Consider the following 22735-nt stretch of genomic DNA (forward strand, 5'->3'; position numbering starts at 1 on the left):
GTATTCAATACCATGTATTCAATAAGAAGCTCATACCTCAAATACAAGTAAAACTTAACAGGAGGACAGATGACCCGATGGTAAGTGGACAGAGGACTTGAATAGACATTTTACTGAAGAGGACATTCAAATGACTCCTGTTGTCGTCGTCAGGTGCTGTTGGGTCGGTTCTGATTCATAACAACCCTAAGCGCAAAAGGAAACACACTGCCTGGCCCTGCGCCATCCTTAAAACTGTATGTTTGAGCCTGTTGTCACAGCCACTGTGTCAGTCTATCTCCTTGAGGACGCTGCTCTGTTTGCTGCCCCTAATTATCAAAGGTGATGTCCTTTGCTGGAGACTGGTCCCTCTGGCAGGTCTAAAGTATCTGAAAATGAAGTCTTGACATCCTTGCTTCTAAGGAGCAGTCTGGATCTACTTCTTCCAAGACAGATCTGTTGGCTCGTTTGGCAGATCAGGGTGCTTACAGTGTTCTTAGCCAGCACCGTCACTTTGTCTTTGATCTTCCTTATCCGTTGTCCAACTATCCCGTGTATGTATGCATACCTACCAGGGACTACCAGATACATGGAAAGATGTGCAGTATCATTAGCCACCACAGATGTGCAATTCAAATCCAGATGCATTACTGTGTCTCTCCCACGGCCTCCTCTCATTGTGGAGTACCCTGGTTAGACTTCTTCCAGTACAGCTCTTTCATCATGATGTTCAATATTCTTTGCAGAGCTACCACAGGATGGGGCTTCCGAAAGTTCATGGAAAAGTGGAATTAAAAGATAATGGAATTTCCCCACAAACTTTTTGAGGTCCCCTCATATGACCTCACAATCCCACTCCTAGGTAGAAATCTAAAGGCCTGAAAGCAGAGACTCAAAACGAGGTTTGCACAGCAATGCCCATTGCAGCATGCGACATGGTGGCTGAAGGAGATGGAAGCCAATTTCCCTCAGCAGACAGCTAGCCGTATAAGCAAGACGCGGTCCCTCTGTACAGTGGCACATTGCCTAGCCAGCAGGAGGAATGAGGTCTCCATGAGTCCCCTGCTACGTTACGTTTGGCAAAGTGGAAGATCACCCCAAAAGAAGACTGTCTTGGAGAGATGGACTGTATGTTGGACAGTGCACTGGGCCAGAGCAACAAGGGTTAGGTTGGTGCAGCAGCAGGCAGTGAGAGTGTCCTTCTGGGAGGCGTAGACTTGCTGAGTTGAGGCCCACTTCCTATCCCCTAACAACACAGCATGAATGGAGCAGAGCAAAATGAGGATGAACGCTATAAAACTCACTCACGTAAAGACACGAGCCAAGGGAAACGTGGGGAGAGCAAAACGGAGTATGGCAACCAGGGCCGGAGCGAGGGGAGGAAGGCGGGGGACGGTGGGGGAGGAGCCCCTTGCTTCAAGGCAAGGTTGCCTAGCTGAGTATTGTAACTGCTGCCAGAAGTGTACAGCTGCAGCAGTTGAAATGGCAAAGGTTGTGTCATAGATATATTTACAAATGACACGCCCCACCCAAAAAAAGAAACACTGCATAGTCTCCACGAGTCAGAATGGACTCGATGGCTGTGGGTTTTGTTGTGTGGCCCTGGTCTAAGCCATTGTTTATCTTTGTTTTAAAACACACAGCTATCGTTGAGTTTGATTCTAGCTCACGGTGACTCCGTGAGTGTCAGAATAGAACTGTGCTCCATAGGGCTTTCTTGTTTAAAATTGTGTTGTCCTTGTTGAGGATATACACAGCAAAACGCTGGTCAAAATCCAACCATTTCTGCATATGATCAAAACTCTTGTTTGGTTTTAGGAAGACTTCAGGGTATTACTGACTTCAGGTTTAAAGATGATCTCAGCGCAATAATTTCAGAAGTTTGTGTCCCTCCCTCTCCTTCCCCCATGGCTCTTTAGATTCCATGGGAATCTAAAATTCTCCTTTGCATTGTCTCCCTCTTGATCAGGATTCTTCGATGAACTCTTGGGTCAAGATGTCCCGTGATGCCAGCTCGCCGGGCACTATCTAGTTCTTTAGTTCTCCTGGCAAGGGCGGTAGTTGTTCATGGGCTCCATTCACTTTTCAGTGGCTGATGTTTCATAGGTCTGCCTTTCGAGGCTCCTCCATTCTTCTAGCAGCTGTGTGAGTTATCTGTCATACCTCCCAGGGACCCCCCTCTTGGTCTAGACTCCTAAAAAAGCCCCTTGTTGACCATTTTGCTTTTATTCCCATCGCCCTGCAGGCTAGAGTCCACACTGGGGTATGAGTCAGCCTTCGAAAAGGAAGCTCTGTTCCCAGCATTACCCTGATTAAGTCATGACATTGCCCAGACGTCCTAGCTCTGCCCGCTGCCCTGGTGGGATCCCGAGGCTTCCCCAGCCGCCGCTGTGCCTGCCTTTCTCACTCGGCTCTGAGGGCCGGTCCTGCTCAGTGACATTACCTGTAAACACGCACTCCCTCCTGCACACTCTTCTTTCAGGTCTTAGCACTGTTCCGCCGAGAAGCCGTTCCTGGCCTCACAGCGGGCTCTGTCATCACTTAGGCAGCACTGTCTTCCTTTTTTGGAACTGGGCAGGGGAACGTCCAGGTGCACAGGAATTACCAGTCCACAGCTGATGATCATGTCAGGGACAGTAATGCAGATGAAAGGCCATCGTGGAAAGGTTAGGAAGGCAGCCGTGGGCTGAGAGGCACAGGGCAGTGAGAGCTGATGCAGGCAAGTCAGCAATGGCTTCATTAGAGAGGTGCCCACCCCAACATCTGAATAAAAAGGGGTTTGGGCCTGGCTAACCAAGCCCTGAGGACATTGCTGCTCAGAACAGCAAGGCACAGAGACAACCACAGGGCCGGCCCCACCACAGGACACAGCGTTCCTCACTGACCCATAGCACCATGGGTACAACACGAGAGACACACAGTGGGAATTGTACCCACGCTGAGCCCACTACGCTGAAGCCAGACACTGGCAGCATGCATGCAGCAGAGCAGCGGGGGGGAGCAGAGCAATGAAGTCCACAGGGAATGCCAGGGCATGGCACCCCATCAGTCTCGACTAGAAAGCACTCGTAAAGGACAACAAATAGACCCTGAACTATTTATAGGGTTTTTTTTGTCGTTTTTGTTGTTGTAGCTATTGTTTTATTTTCTATTGTTGCTTCATTGTACTCAGTCTTGTGATGGTACATATTGTTGTTGCTGCATGTCTACCTGGAAGGGATAGGTGGGATAAACAAGCTGGAAGAGAGAACAACAGGATGACTGTTCTGGGGGGACATGGGAGGCGGGGAGGCGGGGTAAAGGAAGTGGGTGTTAATAAACCCAGAGACAAGGGAACAAGTGATCCAAAATCAGTGGCAGTGTAGGAGGTCTGGCAGGGCTGGATCAAGGACAGTGTAACCGAGAGGAATTCCTGAAACCCAAATAAAGGCTGAACATGATAGTGGGACAAGAGTAAAATACAAAGAAATAAAAGAAGGAGCTAGGAGGCAAAGGGCAGTTATAGAGATCTAAATACAGGCATATACAGATGTACATATGTTTATATACAACGAGGGGGAAATAGATCTATGTATATATATTTATAGGTTGAGTATTAAGAAAGCAGATGGACAGTGGGCCCCTACTCAAGTACTCCCTCAACACAAGAACACTTTGTTCTAACAATTTGGCAGTCTGAGATGCTCAACTTCCTGGCATGATCACTGAAGACAAAGGGTGCACAAGCAAATGTGGTAGTAAAGAAAGCTGATGGTGCCCAGCTATCAAAAGATATAGCATGTGAGGTCTTAAAGTCCTGAAGATAAACAAGCAGCCAGCTAGCTGAGAAGCAACAAAACCCACATGGAAGAAGCACAGTAGCCTGTCCCAACTCAATTGCTGAAGACAAAGCGGGTGCATAAGTAAATGAGGTGAAGAAAGCTGATGGTGCCTGGATATCAAAAGATATAGCATCTGGGATCTTAAAGGCTTAAAGATAAACAGGTAGCCATCTAGCTAAGAAACAACAAAGCCCACATGGAAGAAGCACACCAGCCTGTGAGATCACAAGGTGTCGAAGGTATCGGATCAGGTATCAGGCATCAAAGACCAAAACAAATCATAGCATTATGAATGAGGGGGAGTGCGGAGTGGGGACCCAGGGCCCATCTACAGAAGGGCCGCTGGGAGTAGACGAGCTGGTCAGGGTGCATTGTAGCAATGATGAAACATACAATTTTCCTCTAGTTCTTGAATGCTTCTACCCCCTACTATTGTGATCCCAATTCTACCTTACAAATCTGGCTGGATCAGAGGATGTACACTGGTACAGATAGGAACTGGAAACACAGGGAATCCAGGACAGATGAACCCCACAGGACCAGTGGTGAGAGTGGTGATAACTGAGAGGGTAGAGGGAAGGTAGGGGAGAAAGGGGGAACCAATTACAAGGATCTACATATAACCTCCTCCCTGGGGGATGGACAGCAGAGAAATGGGTGAAGGGAGACTTCGAACAGTGTAAGATATGAAAAAATAATAATAATTTATAAATTATCGAGGGTTCTTGGGAGAGGGGAAAATGAAGAGCTGATACCAAGGGCTCAAGTAGAAAGCAAATATTTTGATAATGGTGAGGGAAACAAATGTACAAAAGTGCTTGACACAATGGATGGATGGATGGATGGATGGACTATGATATGAGTTGTATGAGCCCCCAATAAAATGATTTTTTAAATTTATTATATTGAAAACATTAAATATTTATTTCTGACCTTAAAAAGGGGGGGTTGGGGCTCAGAGGGCATGGCAGGCAATGCAGGAGTGGGAGAAGGCATGTGACATAGATGAGATCTGAGAAGAGCGTTGTAGCCACAGTACTGAAGGCTCTGTAGACCTGCTGTTAAGGTCTAAGTTGTTAGCCTATGAAAATGGGGAAGTCATGAACGATCGCCTAAGACAAACGGGTGCATAAGCAAATGTGGTGAAGAAAGCTGATGGTGCCCGACTATCAAATGAGATAGTGCCTGGGGTCTTAAAGGCTTGAAGGTGAACAAGCGGCCATCTAGTTCAGAAGCAACAAAGCCCACATGGAAGAAGCACACCAGCCTGTGCAATCACGAGGTGCCAAAGGGACCAGGTATAAGGCATCATGCAAAAAAAATTTATATATATATATATATATACCATAGTGAATGAAGGGGGAGGTGCAGAGTGGAAACCCAAAACCCATTTGTCGGCCACTGGGGTTTAGGAGAGGAGATGTGTCAGTCAGGGTACGATGTAGTACCAATGAAGAACACAGCTTTTCCCCAGATCCTGGATGCTTCCTCCCCCCAACTACCATGATCCGAATTCTACCTTGCAGGATTGGATAGGGCAGAGGTTGTACACTGGTGCATATGGGAGCTGGAGGCTCAGGGAATCCAGGGTGGATGATACCTTCAGGACTAGGGGTGTGAGGGGCGATACTGGGAGAGTAGAGGGTGAGTGAGTTGGAAAGGGGGAACTGATTACAAGGATCCACATGTGACCTCCTCCCTGGGAGAGGGACGGCAGGGAAGGGGGGGAAGGGAGACTCCGGATAGGGCAAGATATGACAAAATAACAATCTATAAATTATCAAGGGCTCATGAGGGAAGGGGGAGCGGGGAGGGAGGGGAAAAAAAAGAGGACCTGATGCAAAGGGCTTAAGTGGAGAGCAAATGCTTTGAAAATGATTAGGGCAAAGAATGTACGGATGTGCTTTATACAACTGATGTATGTATATGTATGGATTGTGATAAGAGTTGTATGAGCCCCTAATAAAATGTAAAAAAAGAAAATGGAGAAGTCATTGACTTATGCTAGCATGGATGATAGAACAGCCTGAGTGTGTTAGTTTAGAACAGTGAGCCAGTGTTGACTCTTGGGGGACAGGGGGACGGTGATGGACCCCTTGTTGACCTGTGCTGGTGTGGGTGATGGAGCCAACATTGTTTGACCTGTGTTAGGGTGGGTAATGGGACTAGTGTTGACTGTGTTAGAGTGAGTGATCCGTCCAGTGTTGATTGTGTTAGTGTGAGTGATGGGACTATTATTGACCTACGTAAGTGTGAGTGATGGGGCCAGTATTACTGTGTTAGTGTGAGTGATCTGTCCAGTGTTGACTGTTAGTGTGAGTGATGGGACTAGTGTTGACCTCTGTTATTGTGAGTGATGGGGTCACTCACAATAGGTTATTGTGGGTCCCATGAAGGGACCTAGGTCTCTTGGAGTTTCCATCGACCTGCCAGGAGGAAGGTACACTGAAGTGAGGCAGGAGAGAGCGAAGATGTGGTGCCTTGGAGTCAGCATGTCTGAGGGATAGTAATTTTTTTCCCTCTGACATTGGAAACGTGAACTAGTTTCCCTACAGTGGGCTGAGCATTGCTGAGTTTGGCTCTTTTCTGACATTAAGAAGTCACCAGGTTCAGCTCCCGTCAGCTTTCTTTCCTGTTGGGAAGGGAGGGTGCAGCAGTACAGCTGTTTTGGTAGAATCTATAGACCTGGTTGTTTATCAAGGTTGCTATATAGTAGAAATATCAAAAGAAGATACGTTTTAATCTCCTAGAAGACAGTGTGTAGGAGGGTAGGTCAACAAGTGCTGCTACAAATTTATGGAAACCTTTAAGAAACAAAAATATCAAAATGTGAAGCTGTTGTTTCCCAGATGACTCTCCAAGTCTGTACACTCCTGAAGACCGGTGTCCACTTCTCTAGCTCTTCCTGGGAGAATCCTGCTCACTTCAATTTATGCCACGCCAAAACGGCAGTTCAGGCTCCCTCAAGGGATTCAAAGTGTGTTACTTTGAAATGTCCTTATAGTTTGGGGAGCCAAGAGAAGTTTGAAGACCCCAGATTGGGGCTCCCCTGGAAGAGAGAGTAGGCACATTGTCCTGAAGGGGAAAGTGGCTTGATTTGACTCTCCTGGTCATTTTCTCCCCCGTGCAGTTCTCAAAAGCTTCTACCTAGTAGGTCCCCTAGGCATCCTGCTTCCTTTAGAGAATCTACCAAAATGACCCCGCTGGGATGCTAAGAAAAGCATCTGTCCTGCTTTCAGCACTGACCTCACTGCTTTGAATGTACTTGTCTGAGCAAACCCCTCCCCTTCAGGAGCCACTGTTGGGATTGGAACTTTTTTTTTAAGGCACCTTAATGAGACTAAGGCAAGTGTATTATTTGGGCTATTAACTACGAGGTGGGCCATTCAGCCGTACCAGCCCTCCTCAGAAAGGTGAGCCTGTCTGTGTCCTGTGAAGATTGAGAGCAGTGTTTCTCAAAGTGGGTGGCACCACTCCTGGGCCCGGGGGAGGGGGGACGCACTGGAATGATCCAGGGAGGCTGCAAAAGGAGAGCTCTACTTTATCCTGGATAACCGTCTGTAGTACAAAGTTTTCCATTGCCAGGGTCTTGTCTTCTTCTTTGGAAATGGGGGTATGTTAGGCCAAATAAGTTTGAGAACCTATGATTCACACCCTTGGAAACCCTAAGGAACATCTCTACTCCGCCCCATAGTGTCTCCATGAGTCAGAGTCAGCTCGATGGCAGTGGGTTTGGGCTTTTTTGTTGTTGTTTCCTTTTGTTTAGAACTTACAGCTGGTTTGAAGCAGGTACAACTGCACGGCTTAGCTATTTATGAGTGTGGAACAAGAAACGCTAGGGTTTTCTGGGCGTGTGTTCATCTGGGTAGACTAGAGAAACAAATTCATAGACTCTCATGGGTAAGAGCAGTTCAATATTGAGAAAACATATCAGCCCAGTTCAGATCAAATCCATAAGTCCAATATTAGCCCGTAAGTCTGATACCCATCAATAAATTCCTCTTCAGACTCCGGAAACACATGCAATGATGCCGAATGCAGGATGATCACAGGTTAGTGGGTGGAAAGTCTTGTGGATCCAGTGGCAGTAGAAGTATCTCAGCGCTGGTGTGGGTCTCCACATGGCTTCTCCAGCTCCAGGCACTAGCTGTGTCAGCATAGCTCCATCAGGCTTGTCAGTAATATCTCGAAGGGAGTGAGCTTGTGTCCTGCCTCCAGCAAGCTATTTATCTTCTTAGCACCTCAAATGAGGTAATCAAGCTGTGACTTGATTGACAGGCTAGACTCCACCCCTCCACTCTTAAGTCTCAAATTGACAACAGATTATGCAATTACCACAGGGAGTGTCTCTGGGAAACTGAGTGGAACAGTTTCAACTTGGGAGATTCCATGGCTAAGTGAGTGGCGGGTGGGATCTTAGGAAGAAAGGCCCGCGGGGAAAGAAAGACAAGTGTCAGGCCCAGAACAGAGGAAGGTAGCCTCAGACTGTGGGGAAACAACCCATGCCCATGTGTTCTTAGGCACTTACTCAGAACACTGGGCATCTTTGACTGCTCAGTGAAAACTGCATTGAAGAGGGAGAGCAAATTAAATGGAGGCTCATGATGGTGTGTTTGTTCCCCTTGGTCTGATGGGCTGTGTTTCTAGGTGTTTCTATGACAGAATTTAAGGGCTGTTTCAAACATATGTGGAATGGCACAAGCTCCCTGGGGGTAGGGGGCAGAGCATAAGTTGCATAAAGAGTCTTGACCATCGGCACTTCCCAGGGCAGCTGTCCATGTCACTGCTGGGCAGGCAGGGGCAGATGAGTCCAAATGCCACTATCACAGGTTAGACCTGGAGTTTTCCCAAGAACAGTCTGACTGGGGTCACAGGACTCTCTTTACAGTCCATCCCAGCCCATCCCTGAAGCCTGCACAGTGCCAAGGGACCTCTACTGCTGCCTGTGGGCCGCCGACCAGTTGTCATATCTTCGTGGGCATTTCAGACAACAGGACAAACCCTCTCACTGGCTGTCACTGCCCACCTGAGGATGAGCGTTTGAGAGGATGATAAGGACATAGATGCCTAGAAAGAAGAGAGTTTGAGGCTTCGGGGGAAAGCCCACTTCCATTTCTTTACAGATGAGATGGAATGACATGTGTGACTCTGCTGTATGAAGAGACATTGGAATGGGGTGGGGGGTACATGAATAACAGTGAGTGTAGGGAAAAATAAAATGTTCTAAAATTGAGATAAAGATTGTACACTTCTTGATAGGGTTGAACTATTGAATTGTTTGATATGCGAATGAAATGCCAATAAAACTTAAAAAGATTGGCCATTTCAGGGTGTACCACTCAAGGGCATTCATTATAGTCACCACTATATAAGAGTGTAGGGGTGGAGTCTTCCTGTCAATCTGGAGACAGCCAGTGAAATCTCTATATGGGCATGGCCTTCTCCTGAGAATTGTGGGAACTCCAGTATTTCCTCCATGGAGGCGGGAGGCCATCTCCCTTGGAGACGCTCTACTAACAAGCCACAAGGCTGACTCCCTGCGTCACATGGACCTACCCTGAGGCAGCTAGAACCATGGTCTTGGAGAAACCACATGGAGAGCCCAGCCAGCGCTGAGATGCTTGCAGTGTTTCTGGACTTTCTACCCGCTGACCTGTGATCATCCTGTACTCAGCATCATTGCATGTGTTGTGTGAGTCTGAAGAGGAATTTATAGATTGGTATCAGACATATGGGCTAATATCGGACTTATGGGCTTAGACTGGGCTGGGTTGGGATGCTTTCTTAATGTATAATTACCCTTTATATAAAAGTCTCTCTTATACACATGTATGAGTTTCTATAGATTTGTTTCTGTAGTCTACCCAGACTAACACAACTGTCCATTCTCCATTTTGTCCCCCTTCCCTCACAGAAACTCAGGTGTTGTGGTTGGGTGCCATCTGTGCGCAGCAGAGCCAAGCACTGCCTGGTCCTTCGCGGTCCCCCCAGCTGTCCCTGTGCCCAAGCCCATTGTTGCAGCCACGGTGTCATTCATCTCCGTGCAGGGGGGGGGGGGTCTTCCTTTTTTCTTCTTTTTTTGCTGCCCCTCCACTTTATGATTTCCTACTCATGATGTCCTTCTCTAAGGCCTGGTGGCTCCTGACCACATGCTCAGAGTGCACAGGACTGAGTCTCCCCATCCTTGCCTTAGGGAGCACTCTGGCCGTACCTGTCCAAGACAGGGGTTGCTCTTTTGGCAGTCCAGTGTGTTTTAAGTATTCTTTGCCAGCACCAGTATTCAAATACATCGATTCTTCTCCGGCTGTTCTTATTCACTGTTTACCTTTCACACGCATAGGAGGCAATGGATTGAGAATGCCATGGCTTGAGTCAGGCACACCTTCGTCCTCTAAGTAACCTCCCTGCTTTTCAACACTCTAAAAAGGTCTTGTGCAGCAGATTTTCCTAAGGCGATGCATCATTTAATCTCCTGACTGATGCTTCCAGGAGTAGAAACTCAGTTACCCTTCATAACTCACCATTTTGCCTTCCATCTCCTCACCACCTACTAGTAAGCTTTGTTCTCTCAACACTTGCCTATCCTAGACATTCCATATAAGTTGGATCATATAGTGTTTGTTCTTTTGTGTGTGGTTCTGTTTTACTCAGTGTGTTTTCCAGGTTCACCCATGTGGTGGCATGTACTAGGACTTTATTTCTCCATGTACCCAAACCACACCTACTGCCACCAAAGTGGTTCTCACACACAGCAATCCTGGAAGACAGAGTAGAGCTGTTCCACTGGGCTTCCAAAGCTGTCAGTCTGTACAGGGGCAGGCTTCTCCATCTCTCTCCTAGGGAGCAGCTGGTGGGTTTGAATCACCAGCCCCTGCAGGTAGCTGCCCACTGCTCAACCCCCCTCCTCTGGTTCCCAGAAACTTCTTCCAGTCTGTAGGTTGTCCCTTTACCTTGTCAGTAACGTTCAGTTTGTCTACTGTGTCTTTTACTGCTCATGCTTTGGTGTCCGATCTAAGACTCCGCCTTCAAAAAGTAGGTCCTGCAACATTAACCCCCTATATTCTGTTTTCGGAGTTTCATGGTTTTAAGCTTTCTCATCTGGGCCATTGTTCATTTGGTGTATGGTGTGAGGTATGGATTCAGCTTCACTCTTTCACATGGGTGATGCAGCTATGTCGGCACCATTTATTGAGGGGACCTGCTGCCCAGGGGAAAGTGCTGTCATACAATGTTGACTGGTCTTGGGGGGCTCCATACGTAGCTCACGGGGAAAGCAGGTCATCTTCGAGGGATGAACAGTGTTAACTTTTCCATGGCCGGTATACAAGTAACCACAGAGGTGGTGGCTCAAAACAACACAAACTTGAGTCTTTGCATTCTAGGGATCGGCAGTCTAACATGAGCTTCTCGGCATGACAGTCACGTGTCCTCGGGACCACACTCCCGCTGGAGGCTCCAGGGGAGAACCCTTGTCCTTCCCTTTCAGACTTCTAGAGGCCACCTGCCTTCTTGGGCCCGGCCAGCTCCCATCTCAAAGCCAGCAGTGTAGCCTCTTAATCTCTCTCTGCTTCCCTCTTCTCTTTGCCCTCTCGGGTCCGATCCCCCTGCCCCTCCCTCTTGGAAGGACCCTTGTGGAAGTGAGGGACACCTCCCCATCTCCGTCTCCTTGAGCCGTTCACGTCTGCACAGAGCCCTGTGGCCCGAAGGTGGCGGCACACTCACTGTCCCCAGGGGTTAGGAGGATGTCTTTGGGAGTCTTCGTGGAGCCCTTCACAACAGCCTGTTGATAGTTGCCATCGAGCCAGCTTGGACTCCTGGCGCCCGCCTGGGTCACACAGCAAACTGGTCCCCGCAGTGGTTTCTGGACCGCCATCTTGTAGGGGCGGAGCGCCAGGTTCTGCCTGTGTGTCAGATACTGAGAAATCAAAGGTCTGAAGGCCGCTATTCAAAATAAAATCGGTAGCTCGATGGATCTCTCAGAGTCTAGCATTTCTAGAGATGGGGGTGTGAGCCTCAGACTCCATCAAGGACAGGGATCGTGTATTTACCAGCGGCCCAGCCAGCCTGAGGAGAACTTGTGTGTGTTTTGCTCTTTTTGTTTTGTTTTCCTGCATTTTAATAGTTTTTATTTTGGAAACAGATTGCCAGCAGGAAAAACAGCCTTGCTGTTGCTCCGTCCACAACAAGTAATAAAATAAAAGTGCCAACCCCTCAGCCGATGGTGAAGAAAGAAAAGCGGCCGAATTCCACAAGGTTTAGTGCCAGCACGAACAGAGAGCTGCAGAGACTACCGCCTTTAAAAGGTAACTCACACCATGCTGCTTTCAGAAGTTGGCTTTCATATTCTCCTGGGTTACTGTCCATTTTGTATCTTTTCCTCTCCATTGTGCTTATTTGAGCTCTTTAGTTACTTAGCTTGCTATTTAAATGCCAGAGCTATAGAAGATACATACCTAGCCCTCTAAAGACTTGTGAATATAATACATTAAACATCACACACACACAGGAAAGCCTTACAACCATTTCATATTCATTTAAAGCTAGTCGATTGAAACATAGTAATAATTCTTGTTCCTGGGTCCTCTTAGACCTCTTGCAATCAGAAAGGTGTTCGGACAGAGATTCGTTCAGTAAAATCCACAGTGGAACTGGTCCACTTTCCTGCTGTTGGAGAAATAAGGGCTGGTGTTGTGGTTGCACGTTGGGCTGAGATCCGCATGGTCAGCAGTTCAAAACCACCAACAGCTCCTCAGGAGAAAGACTGGGCTTGCTACTCCCGTAAATAGTTACAGTCTCGAAACCCACGGGAGTCATGCTGAGTCGCACATATTTACGGCCATCAACTCAACAGCATTGAGTTTGGTTGTGGCTTATAGCACCTTTGGGACTTTCTCTGGGCAGTCCCTGCGGGAGGCCACTAGCCAATGGCATCTCTAAGATCCGTCAGGACACACGCTCAGCACTTTCCGTGGGCACAGCCACCCCTTCCCAGAGGAGGGTGGGTGGACCCCTGCCCTCCCCGCTCTACGCCTCTTCTGGGAGACTTTGATGTTGAGACGGGGCCAGACATCCTCTTAATGCACTGCACTTGGTAAAGCTTCACAGAGACTATCCTTTTGTGTTTTTTTCAGCAAATTGAAGACTCATGGCGCCCCTGCACTGTTGCCAGTATATTGGCACCGATTTCCTGTCTGTGTCACGTTGGAGATTCTCACAGTGTTACAGGCTTTTTTATAAAGCAGCTGTGCCCCTGCTGCGTACGATACGGTGTGACCATGGCTGTTACTCACTGGGGATCAGCCAGTGTGACTGGCCTTATGGTATTTGCTTTATTGCAGTGGTCTGAACCGAGTTACCTGCTGGGTGTGCTGACACCGAACACCGAATTGGAAACAGGGACAGGGTCCTAAAGAAGTGCGACCCTCCAAAACCCTTTCTACCTACCAAAACACGAGACTGGTTCACACAGTAAAGAAATCCAGCCAGTTTCCTGTCCGAAATGCACAGCAGCGGGTCTTTGACATTTCGTCTTCGTCGAGTATGGCCCCATGAGAGCAAGACATTGGTCTTCCTTGTAGCTGTGTTCCCAGCGCCTTCCAGGCGGCTGGGCCTGTAACAGAAATGCTATACAAATGTGCGGGAGGGAGCGACAGAGGGCAGGTGGGTGGATGGAAATCTTGCCCTTCACTTGCTGACAATTCAGGCTCGCTTCACCATTTTACAGCGAATGTGCTTGGCTTCTCTTTGGCATGGCTTTGTGATGGATAACAGGCATACTAAGCCAGTTTCTCATGGGTCTTCCCCCTCCCTAGCAGTTCATGCTTTTCTGGTGCTGTGCATTCATTCAACAAATACTGATGGAGCACAACCAGGCCCTGTTCCAGGGACCAGGGCACAGCATTCCGCAAAACCAGACCCCTGACCCCATGGGACAAACCTGTCCTGACGGTGCAAGGCAGCCCATAAAGGCATCATTGAACATAGGCACGTGACTTTCCCTGCCAGGCACCCCAGAAGCCCCACGGTCCTAGGAACAGGGATGTCTGGGACAGAAAAGGCTTGACATGATGGTTCCTGAGCCTTTCCTTTGCAAACCCTGCCCGAGTGCCCAGTTGTCAGCACTTGACAGCTCTGCGGAAGGTGTTGGCCTCGCCTCTTCTGTGCTCCTGGTACAAGAGTGAGCATCCAGGCCCACAACCTTCCCCATTGTCCTGTGTTTCTGTCAAGGGGTCACTGCTCGTGCCACTTCCTCCAGACTAATGTTTCTATACCTGGTCACTGTCCTCGGTGTCCAAACCTCTCTTCCTCATGGTGTCCCGTAGGAATGACATGAAATTGCCTTACATCGGCACTTAGGTTGTTGCTCTTCCGCCAAAGATGAATTGCACATAGCCAGAACATTTGAGGGGCGTGTATTAGTATTTTTGGCATCAGCCAGAGACCAGTCAGTTGGCTCCTCTCCACAATTGCCTACTGGTCTTGTTAGATACTTCTGTCTTAGTTATTCCAAAGGTTGAGTGTGTCTGTTTAAGTGTGGAAATTGTTGTGTCCAGCTCAAGAATAATAAGAGTTGATTAGATTGAAAATTTATCATGATAAATAGCAAAGAAATTGAAGTTGTCAAAGACTATTCTTTGGATCAACAGCCAACATTGGCCCACGGAAACAGACGTCAGGAAATCAAGCTACATCTTGCATTCAGCAGATCTACCAAGGCAGACATTTAAAGGGTTCAAAAGCAAACACACATGTCAAGTTGAGGACTAAGGTGTGCCTGAACTAGGCCGTGGCGTTTTCTATCTCCTCATATGCATGAAAAAGTTGGCTGGTGAGAAGGGAAGACTGAAGGCCAACATCTGAATTATGATATAGGCAAAGAATATTGCATATATCATGCACCTGTAGAAGAACAAACAAACCTTCCCTGGAGGATGGACAACCAGAATGCTCCTCAGCAGTGAGGCTTCCCTTGGCTAAATCACCAGGGAAGATATTGCTAGGAGAGGGTAGCATGCTTGATAAAGCAGCAGGTCAGAGAAAGCAAGGAGACGCAGTAGCTGAAACAGTAGATGCACACCAGTGATTGCGAGGTGGGAACGGGACCAGGCAGCACTGCAATTTGTTTGAAATAAGGTTACTGTGAGTTGGCGCCAACTTAGTACCCTCTCACCACAACAGAAGCACACTGAAGTTATACATGTTAATCTGGGGAATATAGGCACTTGGAAGATATCCTTTCCCCTCCAGGAATATGATATGTCTCCACCACTGTTCTGGTTTATGACTCTAAATCTAAAAAGTTTTGGGGTTTTGTTTTTTTTCTGGTCTCCCTGTTCTAAAGAAGTCTGGATGGCGAAGTGGCTTCAGGGTGCCTGCTAGCTCAGGGGTTTGCAGTTCGAACCCACCCAGCGGCTCTGCAGAAGACCTGCTTAGTGAGCTGCTTCTTACGATGACAGCCCAGAAAGCGTGTGGAACAGCATTCCCCAGTTTGGAGAAACATTCCCTCCCGCTGTGGGACACGTGGCGTTGCCATGGGTCGGAACCCACTGGACAGCCAAACCCAAACCACCAAACTCACTGCCATCGGGTGGATTCTGACTCACGGCGACCCTGTAGACAGGGTAGACTACCCCTGGGCGTTCCCGAGACTGTCGCTCTTTACAGAAGTAGAAAACCTCGTCTTTCTCCCTCTGAGCAGCTGATTGTGTGGCTCATCGAGTAACTACTGCGCCACGTAAGGCTCTTCCTTTAATCAGTCATGCAGTCTTTAGCCAGTACCACGCAGTCGCATTGTGGTGCCTCCTTAATTTGCGTTTCTATGATGAGGTCAGTCATCTTTTCCAATCTCTGCTGGCTATTCTTCTGTGGACTGTCTGGCCGGTCTTAATCCCTTGACATTACTTTTCAGTAATCCTTGAGGAGACTTCACACAGTTCGTGGAAAAGTTCCATGATCTTGTCGTTCAAATTTTCCATGAACTTTTAAAAAATGGATTAGGTGGTCCGTGAACTTTTTGAAACTCCTTATATGGTGCTCAAATACCTTTTCCAATTGTTTTTCATTTTCATGTAAGCCATTCTGGTGGGTATGTAATAGAATCTCATTCTGATTTTAATCTCTGCTTAATTGGTAGTAAATTAAATTGAACATCTTTGCATATGTTTGTTGGCTATTTGGAGGTATTCCCCTTGAGATACCAGTTTAAATCTTTGAGTATGTTTGCTTTTCTATTGGATTGTTTCTTCTTTGAAAAATCATATATAAAAGAGTTTAGATGTAAGACCCCTGAATTACCTAAGTTTCTACTTTGTTGCTTAAATTTTTACTCTTAAAGACAGAAATATATATATATATCACTTTATTTTTTGGGGGCTCTTACTGCTCTTATAACAATTCATACATCAGTTGTATCAAACACATTTGTACATATGTTGTCATCATCATTTTCAAAACATTTTCTTTCTACTTGAGCCCTTGGTATCAGCTCTTCTTTTTTTCCCTCCCTCCCCCACCCCTTTAATAAATTGCAAAGTATTACAACTTTGATAGAAATACTTTTAAGAGTATGTTACATATTGATATCTATATAAGCCAACTGTGAAAAATGGGGTGACAGCAGCATCAGACCTAACTTCCCCAGAAGAGAGAACCATGATCAGCATCAGAGCCCAAGGTTGACTCCTTTACGCTCCAACCTTTCCACCACTTCTGATACCAGCCGTCCTTCTTCCAGTGGCCACAGAACTTTTGAGTATGGGGTCGACTAGGGAAGCAGCAGCTTACAATTCAGAATCAGAACTTACTTAGGATACAGTTCTTCAGTTAGGATAACTTCTTTTCAGCTATATGCATGTCTTCTCAGCATACCCTTGACTCATGACCTCTCCTTGGCCCTTGACCTCTCTGCCTCAACCCTTCAGACTCTGTCCTGCACAGGCGACTATTACAAAGCTCTTGAACTGCACCACTAGGTACCTGGAGTCACCCCACTTCACCAGCAAGCCTCCTCGCTGAACCCAAAACAGTCAGCTTTTTTGCACCATGGACCAGGAAGCCAACCGTGCTGTCTCCTAAGGTCTTCTGGTTTTTATTGCCTCTGCTGCCACCATTTCTCTACCGTTGCTTCTCACTGTCTCTGGCCATGTCCAGTTCTCTTGGTCTAGAAGGTTCTCAGCATTAGCGATCCTGCATTCATTCCTATCTCTTTCTGCCTCTGGGATGGCTCATTTCAAGCTTATAGAGATGGCAAAACGGACTAATCCCCTTGTTGGGGATCAACACGTTTTATTTGCATGGTCCCACCACCATAAAGGCACCGTGCACATTTTTAAAGCCTATTAGCAAGCTATCCAGTCCTCATTTGAATAGTTCTACCCAGTCATTTGGTAGCATTGACAAAGGCTATAGAGCAAAAAGGTCCATATTAACTAATTTCCTGCCTTGTACTTGGCATCTCTTGTCTCCCATCCCTGCTTCTTCTCTTGTTTAATCTCTTTTATGGATGACAACAGGTTGATTCGAGATGCATGATAAATTAATCCTTTTGTAACAGATACAACCCACTCTGATGGGACTATAACCACAGGCATTCTGTTGCTGTTCTTGTTGGGTACCCTGGGATAAGTTACAGCGCGTGTGTGTGTGCGCGCACACGCGTCACCTGCCAGTCTTGGGATTTGTCAATATCTTTAGCCCATGAGCCAGCAGCCTGCCAGCTGACCTGCTGACCTTGAGTTCATCAGCTCCTGTAGCTGTGTGAGTCAGGAGACCTCTCAAGCCTGATACTTGACCCATGGATTTGGGACCTGTCAGCTTCTACATCTGCACGACCCACTTCTTGGAAATAAACCTGTCTTTCTCTCCATATGCTTTGTAGATACATATGTATGCATACATATAATGTGTGTATGTGTATATATCTGATAATGTGTGTATGTGCATGTATACCTATCTATGTGCACACAGATACAGGTATATTTGTATGTATATGATGAGCTAAAAGATAATGGAATTCTTCCATAGACTTTTTGAAGCCCCTTTATATATGATTCACTGGTTTTGCTTCTCTAGAGAACGCAGGCTAAGGCAGTAATGGGTAGAATCTGGAAGAGTTTCAAGTAAAGAGTAAATGCTGCCTAATTGTGAAAGCCTAGAATCCTTGAAGAGATTGTTGGTAAAGTTATGGATGTCAAAAGTTATTCCGATATGGGCTCAGCAGAGCCTTTGTGAACAGCACTATTATCTTCAACAACAAGTAGTGTGTTTTAATCCAGGTTGACTAGAGAAACAAATCCAAAGACACACAGATGTGTCTAAGAAAGAGCTTTATATACTAGAACAGTTGTGCCTTAAAACGTCCCGCCCAGGCCAGATCAAGTCCACAAGTCCAATATTAGCCCATATGTCTGATACCAGTCTATAAATTCCTCTTCAGAATCATGCTGGAAGATCACAGGCCAGTGGGTAGAAAGTCTTATGGATCCAGTGGTGGTGGAAGCATCTCAGCACTGGTGTGGGTCTCCATGTGGGCTCCTCCAGCTCCAGGGCTCTAGCTCCATCAGCATAGTTCCATGTGTCTCATCAGTAGGAAGATGAAACAGAGAGCGTGGGTCTGGCCGCCTGTGAGTAATTTAACTCCATAGCACCATCAAATGAGGTCATCAAGCTATGACCTGACTGACAGGCTAAAACTCCACCCTTTCATTTTTAATAGTCTCAAGTTGACACCAGATTATGTAACTACCACACAGCACCAGCAACATAATATTTCTAGAAATGTGAATATTAAATAATATACTTCTGGTGAGGCTTAGAAAGAAAATAATTGACGTATGATTGGACAGTAGAGGAAGGGCAGTGTTTTTTATGCAGTGATGAAGAATTTGCCTGAATTATGGTCAAGTGTTTAGTGGAAGGTAGTGTTTATAAGTGATTTTGATAGTTAGGTGTGTGTCAACTTGGCTGAGCCAGGATCCTCAGGAGTTTGGCATTCAGTTCTCCCCCATAATGTGACCTAACATAACGTAAACAACTCCAGGTTAGGATTTTCCCTGTACAGCATAGCAAGCAGCTATGGGAAGATTAACGTGGGGTACAATCCCTTACTCAGGTCACAGCCAATGATGTCTCTTTGGGGGTGTGGCCTTCTTCCTCTCTATAAATAGACACTGCTGTGGAGAACTTGCTCTGCTTTTCCTTTGCTGACATGGATCCTGTATCTGTTGCATCCACCTCCGGTTCTTTGGTCTTGAGGTCTTGAGCCAATGGCCTATCACATTGCCCGCCAACCTGACATCTGTCCTGCCGATTTGCCTCTGCATCCATCAGCAGCTATCTTCCTGCTTCATTTCCTGGTTCCTGTTTGCCCAGCCCTAGCAGCTATGAGAGTCAGGAAAAGCTCCAGTTTCACATCTGACACACAGACTTGAACTAGACTGAACTCAGCCACTTCTACAACTGTATGAACTACTTTCTGGATATAAACATACACACACAAACATGTTATATATCTCCAGTTTCACTTCTTGAGAACCCAGTCTAACAGTGTAATGAGCATGATATCTGGCTGATTGGATTTTTAAGCATCATCCTGAAGGAGCCGTGTGGTTTCTCATTGTTGGTAGTAACATCCAAGAGGAAAGAGTTGAACTGTTGAACTTTAAACTATGTAAAATGAAAATAAATCTTAAAGGTTTGGAAAATTCTGTTGTATAAACTAATTTTTCTAAGTCCCTTAACTTCTAAAACTCCTAAAATTTTCTCTAAGGACCTGGCTACACAATCTTTTGTTTAAAAGCTTATCATTGGAACTGTAAATGGTAGCTCTAACCAACTGCCACAGCAGAAAGCCCTTCAGCTTAGACTGAATGAGGCAGCAAATGAAAGATAAGCACACTGTCTTCCTCTTGGAATTTCACAGGCAGGACACCAAAGGAGCTACGGTTGTTGTCCTCAAGGAGAGAAAAGGGTCTGGAGAAGCTTGAATGGTCGTGAGGGGCACAGAAAGCAGGACTGGCAAGGTTCAGAGAGAGGCGCCTGGGACTCACTCCTAGGCCTCAAAAGGTGGAGCCACACACGCCTAGGCTTCAGAGTCCGATCTTCACACAGCCCGTTCCACACTGCAGGGCTCCCGTTCACAAATACCAAGAGGATGTGCTGAGGTAGTTGCCCAAGACTGGGGACGGGGACGCTGCCATGCCTACGGGCCAGAAGAGCAGGGTCTGCTTCAGTTGAGGGACTGGGAGAATGGGGCTTCCAGAAGCCAAGAGTGGGCCTGGATGGCGAAGCTCAGCCCTGCTCCAAAGGGCCTCCACTCAGAATTCAGTGTGGGCCATATCCAAGGTCTAGAGGAGAGGGCTCTTGTCCAGATGGTCTAACTCTGCTGTGCTTCGAGGAGCGGCTCAGTGCCCCGTACTCCTTTTACCCATCTGTAATAGAACCATTCACCTGTCTTTCCATTGGACCTTAGAAGCAGACACCTTACCATTCTCATTCTAAATTTCATAGATTCACCGATGATGAGGAATCTTCCAGAAGATGAGATTTTGGCCTTAGATTCAATGTAAGATTTGGGGGCTGATATCATGGGGTGAGTGTGTCTTTCAGGTGGCACAGACAGGAGTTTCAGGAAACTGTCATAGATTAAATTGTGTCTCCCCACTCCCAAAATTTCTATCAATTTGGCTAGGCAGTGATTCCTCGTGTCGTGCGATTGTCCTCCATTGTGTGGTCCGATTGCCGTCCGTTTTGTCATGTGTGGTAAGTCTTAGCCTCTCTGCCCGTGGTTATGGTCCCATTTGGCAGTGAGTTAGTTGTCTCTTATGTTACCAAGGCAGACTGAGGCCTTGTTAGTGACGATTAGGTTGTTTGCTATGTTAGAGAGAAGATGAGTCTATCTTAAGTCACTGGATTAGGTTGGCTATTTCTGGCGTCACTGCCTTTCAGCTCTAAGAGATAAAAGCAGAGAGAGTGGGCTGGGAGTGGAACTCAGGCTTTGGACCTGGGGTCTCTGCACAGAGAGGTTTAACCTCCTAGACCAATGGAAGATGGGTAGAGACACTGGATATTTCTAGGGAATTCCAGGCCCAGAGATGTTGAAAGGAGACAAGGCCCTTTCCCTAGAGCCAGCAGACCGAACCTCCCCTTGTGGAGTTGCTGCCCTGAGTCTGGGCCTCTGGTCTCGGAAACTGTCAGACAGCAAGTGCATTTACTTCAGCTGTCCACGTGTGGTGCTTCTGTTAGACCAGCAGTAGGTAACTAAGACAATCTTCAAGTGTGGGCTTCTCTTTTACTTACCCTTCTTGGCATTGGTTTTGTAGTTTGAGGCTGTAGATCATGGAATGTCATCAGTTGCAAAACATTCTCAGCTGTTATATTTCCGTTAGCTCTAGTTCTGTCTCTTTGAAGAAAAAAACAACCAAAACATGTATTGTCTTCCTTTCATTTCTATCGTCTTTCTTTCATCCTTGCCAGCATTTCTCAGCCTTTTTGTGACTTACCCTGCTGTATTGGAGGGCAGAATCTCAAAATCTCTGTGGTGAAGGACCATTTGTTTTGTTTAGTTTTTTAGTGTTCGATTCATCATGGACCACTTTCATGAGATGCAATAGACATCTATAAAAGTGTAATGCAAAATATAAGTTCAAATATTTTTATTAGAATCAATTGCCTCCTCAAGAGTCCCTGGTAAAATTGCTGTCAGTGTTTCTAAACTTTTCTTTTCTTTCTTTTTTAAACACTTCTTTTCAATGTTGCTGTCCTTGTGTAGCATATCCAGCTTTGTCTAGAACGTGTGGAACCCACAGACAGGTGTGCTGTGCTGTGTAAGAGCCCTTGGGGCTGTGTCTGGCCACATGTATATCACGGAGACTGGAAGGTTTGTGGAGCCTCAGCATGCCTCCTGCAGCTTCTCGGGCTCGGTCGGCTGCAGCCTGTGGGCTGAGGTGCAGGCCATGAGCCTCGGCACAGGTTGTAGATTGTAAGCCTTAGCAGCTGTCTTAGTGCCGCTGGGTGCCGACCCTGCTTGGCCATCTTGAGGGTCACAGCCTGTCTACAGGGAGATGCTGGGTTGCGGCTCCTCTGCTCTGTCCCTCTGGTTTCTGATTTCAACCAGGCTCAGGGGTGGGGGCCTGCTCAGCAGCATCTTGTGCGCACAAGCGGACAATTGCAGGTGCAAGTTTGCAAACCCCAGGGTTTCCTGTGCTAGTAGAGCGCCAGCGAAGCTTGTGTGGGAGTTACCGTGAATCAGATACACTGAAACATATTATACTATATATACACAAGGCACCTATTGCCACGTGTCACTTTCGACTCTTGGTGGACCTATAGGACAACAGTAGGCCTGTCCCTGTGGGATTCTGAAGCTGTCCGTTTTTACGGGCACAGAAAGCTTCATCTTTCTCCTGTGGAGCAACTGGTAGAATTGAACTGCTGACCTTATAACCACAACTCATTACCCCACCAGGGCTCCTTTATATACACACAAGGGTCTTCCGATAAGTTCGTGGGGATTTTTTCACAAACCGTTTGCAGCCTCCTCCTATATTTAGTACATATATGTTATGCATTTGATATGCACACGTCAATGTAACCCTCTCACAGCTTCTCTGACTGTGAGGAAGGCGGTGAACTGTTCCACAGTGGTTTGAAGCTCCCCGTAATACGGTATTCTCACTCTGGCCGAATCACGTAGCATCATGGTTCACAGACGGGATCAGGGACGTGTAAGCCATGCATACCTGTATGGAGCATTAAATTCAGGGAATTTTTTTCTCATGTCTGGAGGTTCTGTCTAGTTCTAATTTTAATCTGCAGCCTCTTTCCTAAATATTTTCCTATTCTCTTTGTGTACTATGAAGCATGTCTTTCCCTTACAGCAAGCAGAGCTGCCTGTAACCTGTGAGATGATACCAAGATGTGACATCTGTGTCTCGTTT

At 46.8% G+C, this 22735-nt stretch overlaps 1 protein-coding gene across 3 annotated transcripts in view; it reads left to right on the top strand.

Moving 5' to 3' along the window:
- PPP2R5C (protein phosphatase 2 regulatory subunit B'gamma) overlaps positions 1–22735 on the top strand; it is a 162884-nt gene that overhangs the window by 27231 nt on the left and 112918 nt on the right. For all 3 annotated transcript variants that reach the window (XM_075531112.1, XM_075531113.1, XM_075531115.1), the window contains exon 3: positions 11941–12103. In XM_075531112.1, the coding sequence (XP_075387227.1) occupies positions 11941–12103 (163 nt within the window). The remainder of the gene's footprint in view (positions 1–11940; positions 12104–22735) is intronic.

The sequence above is a fragment of the Tenrec ecaudatus genome, chromosome 14 (assembly GCF_050624435.1).
Source record: "Tenrec ecaudatus isolate mTenEca1 chromosome 14, mTenEca1.hap1, whole genome shotgun sequence".
Lineage (NCBI taxonomy): Eukaryota > Metazoa > Chordata > Mammalia > Afrosoricida > Tenrecidae > Tenrec > Tenrec ecaudatus.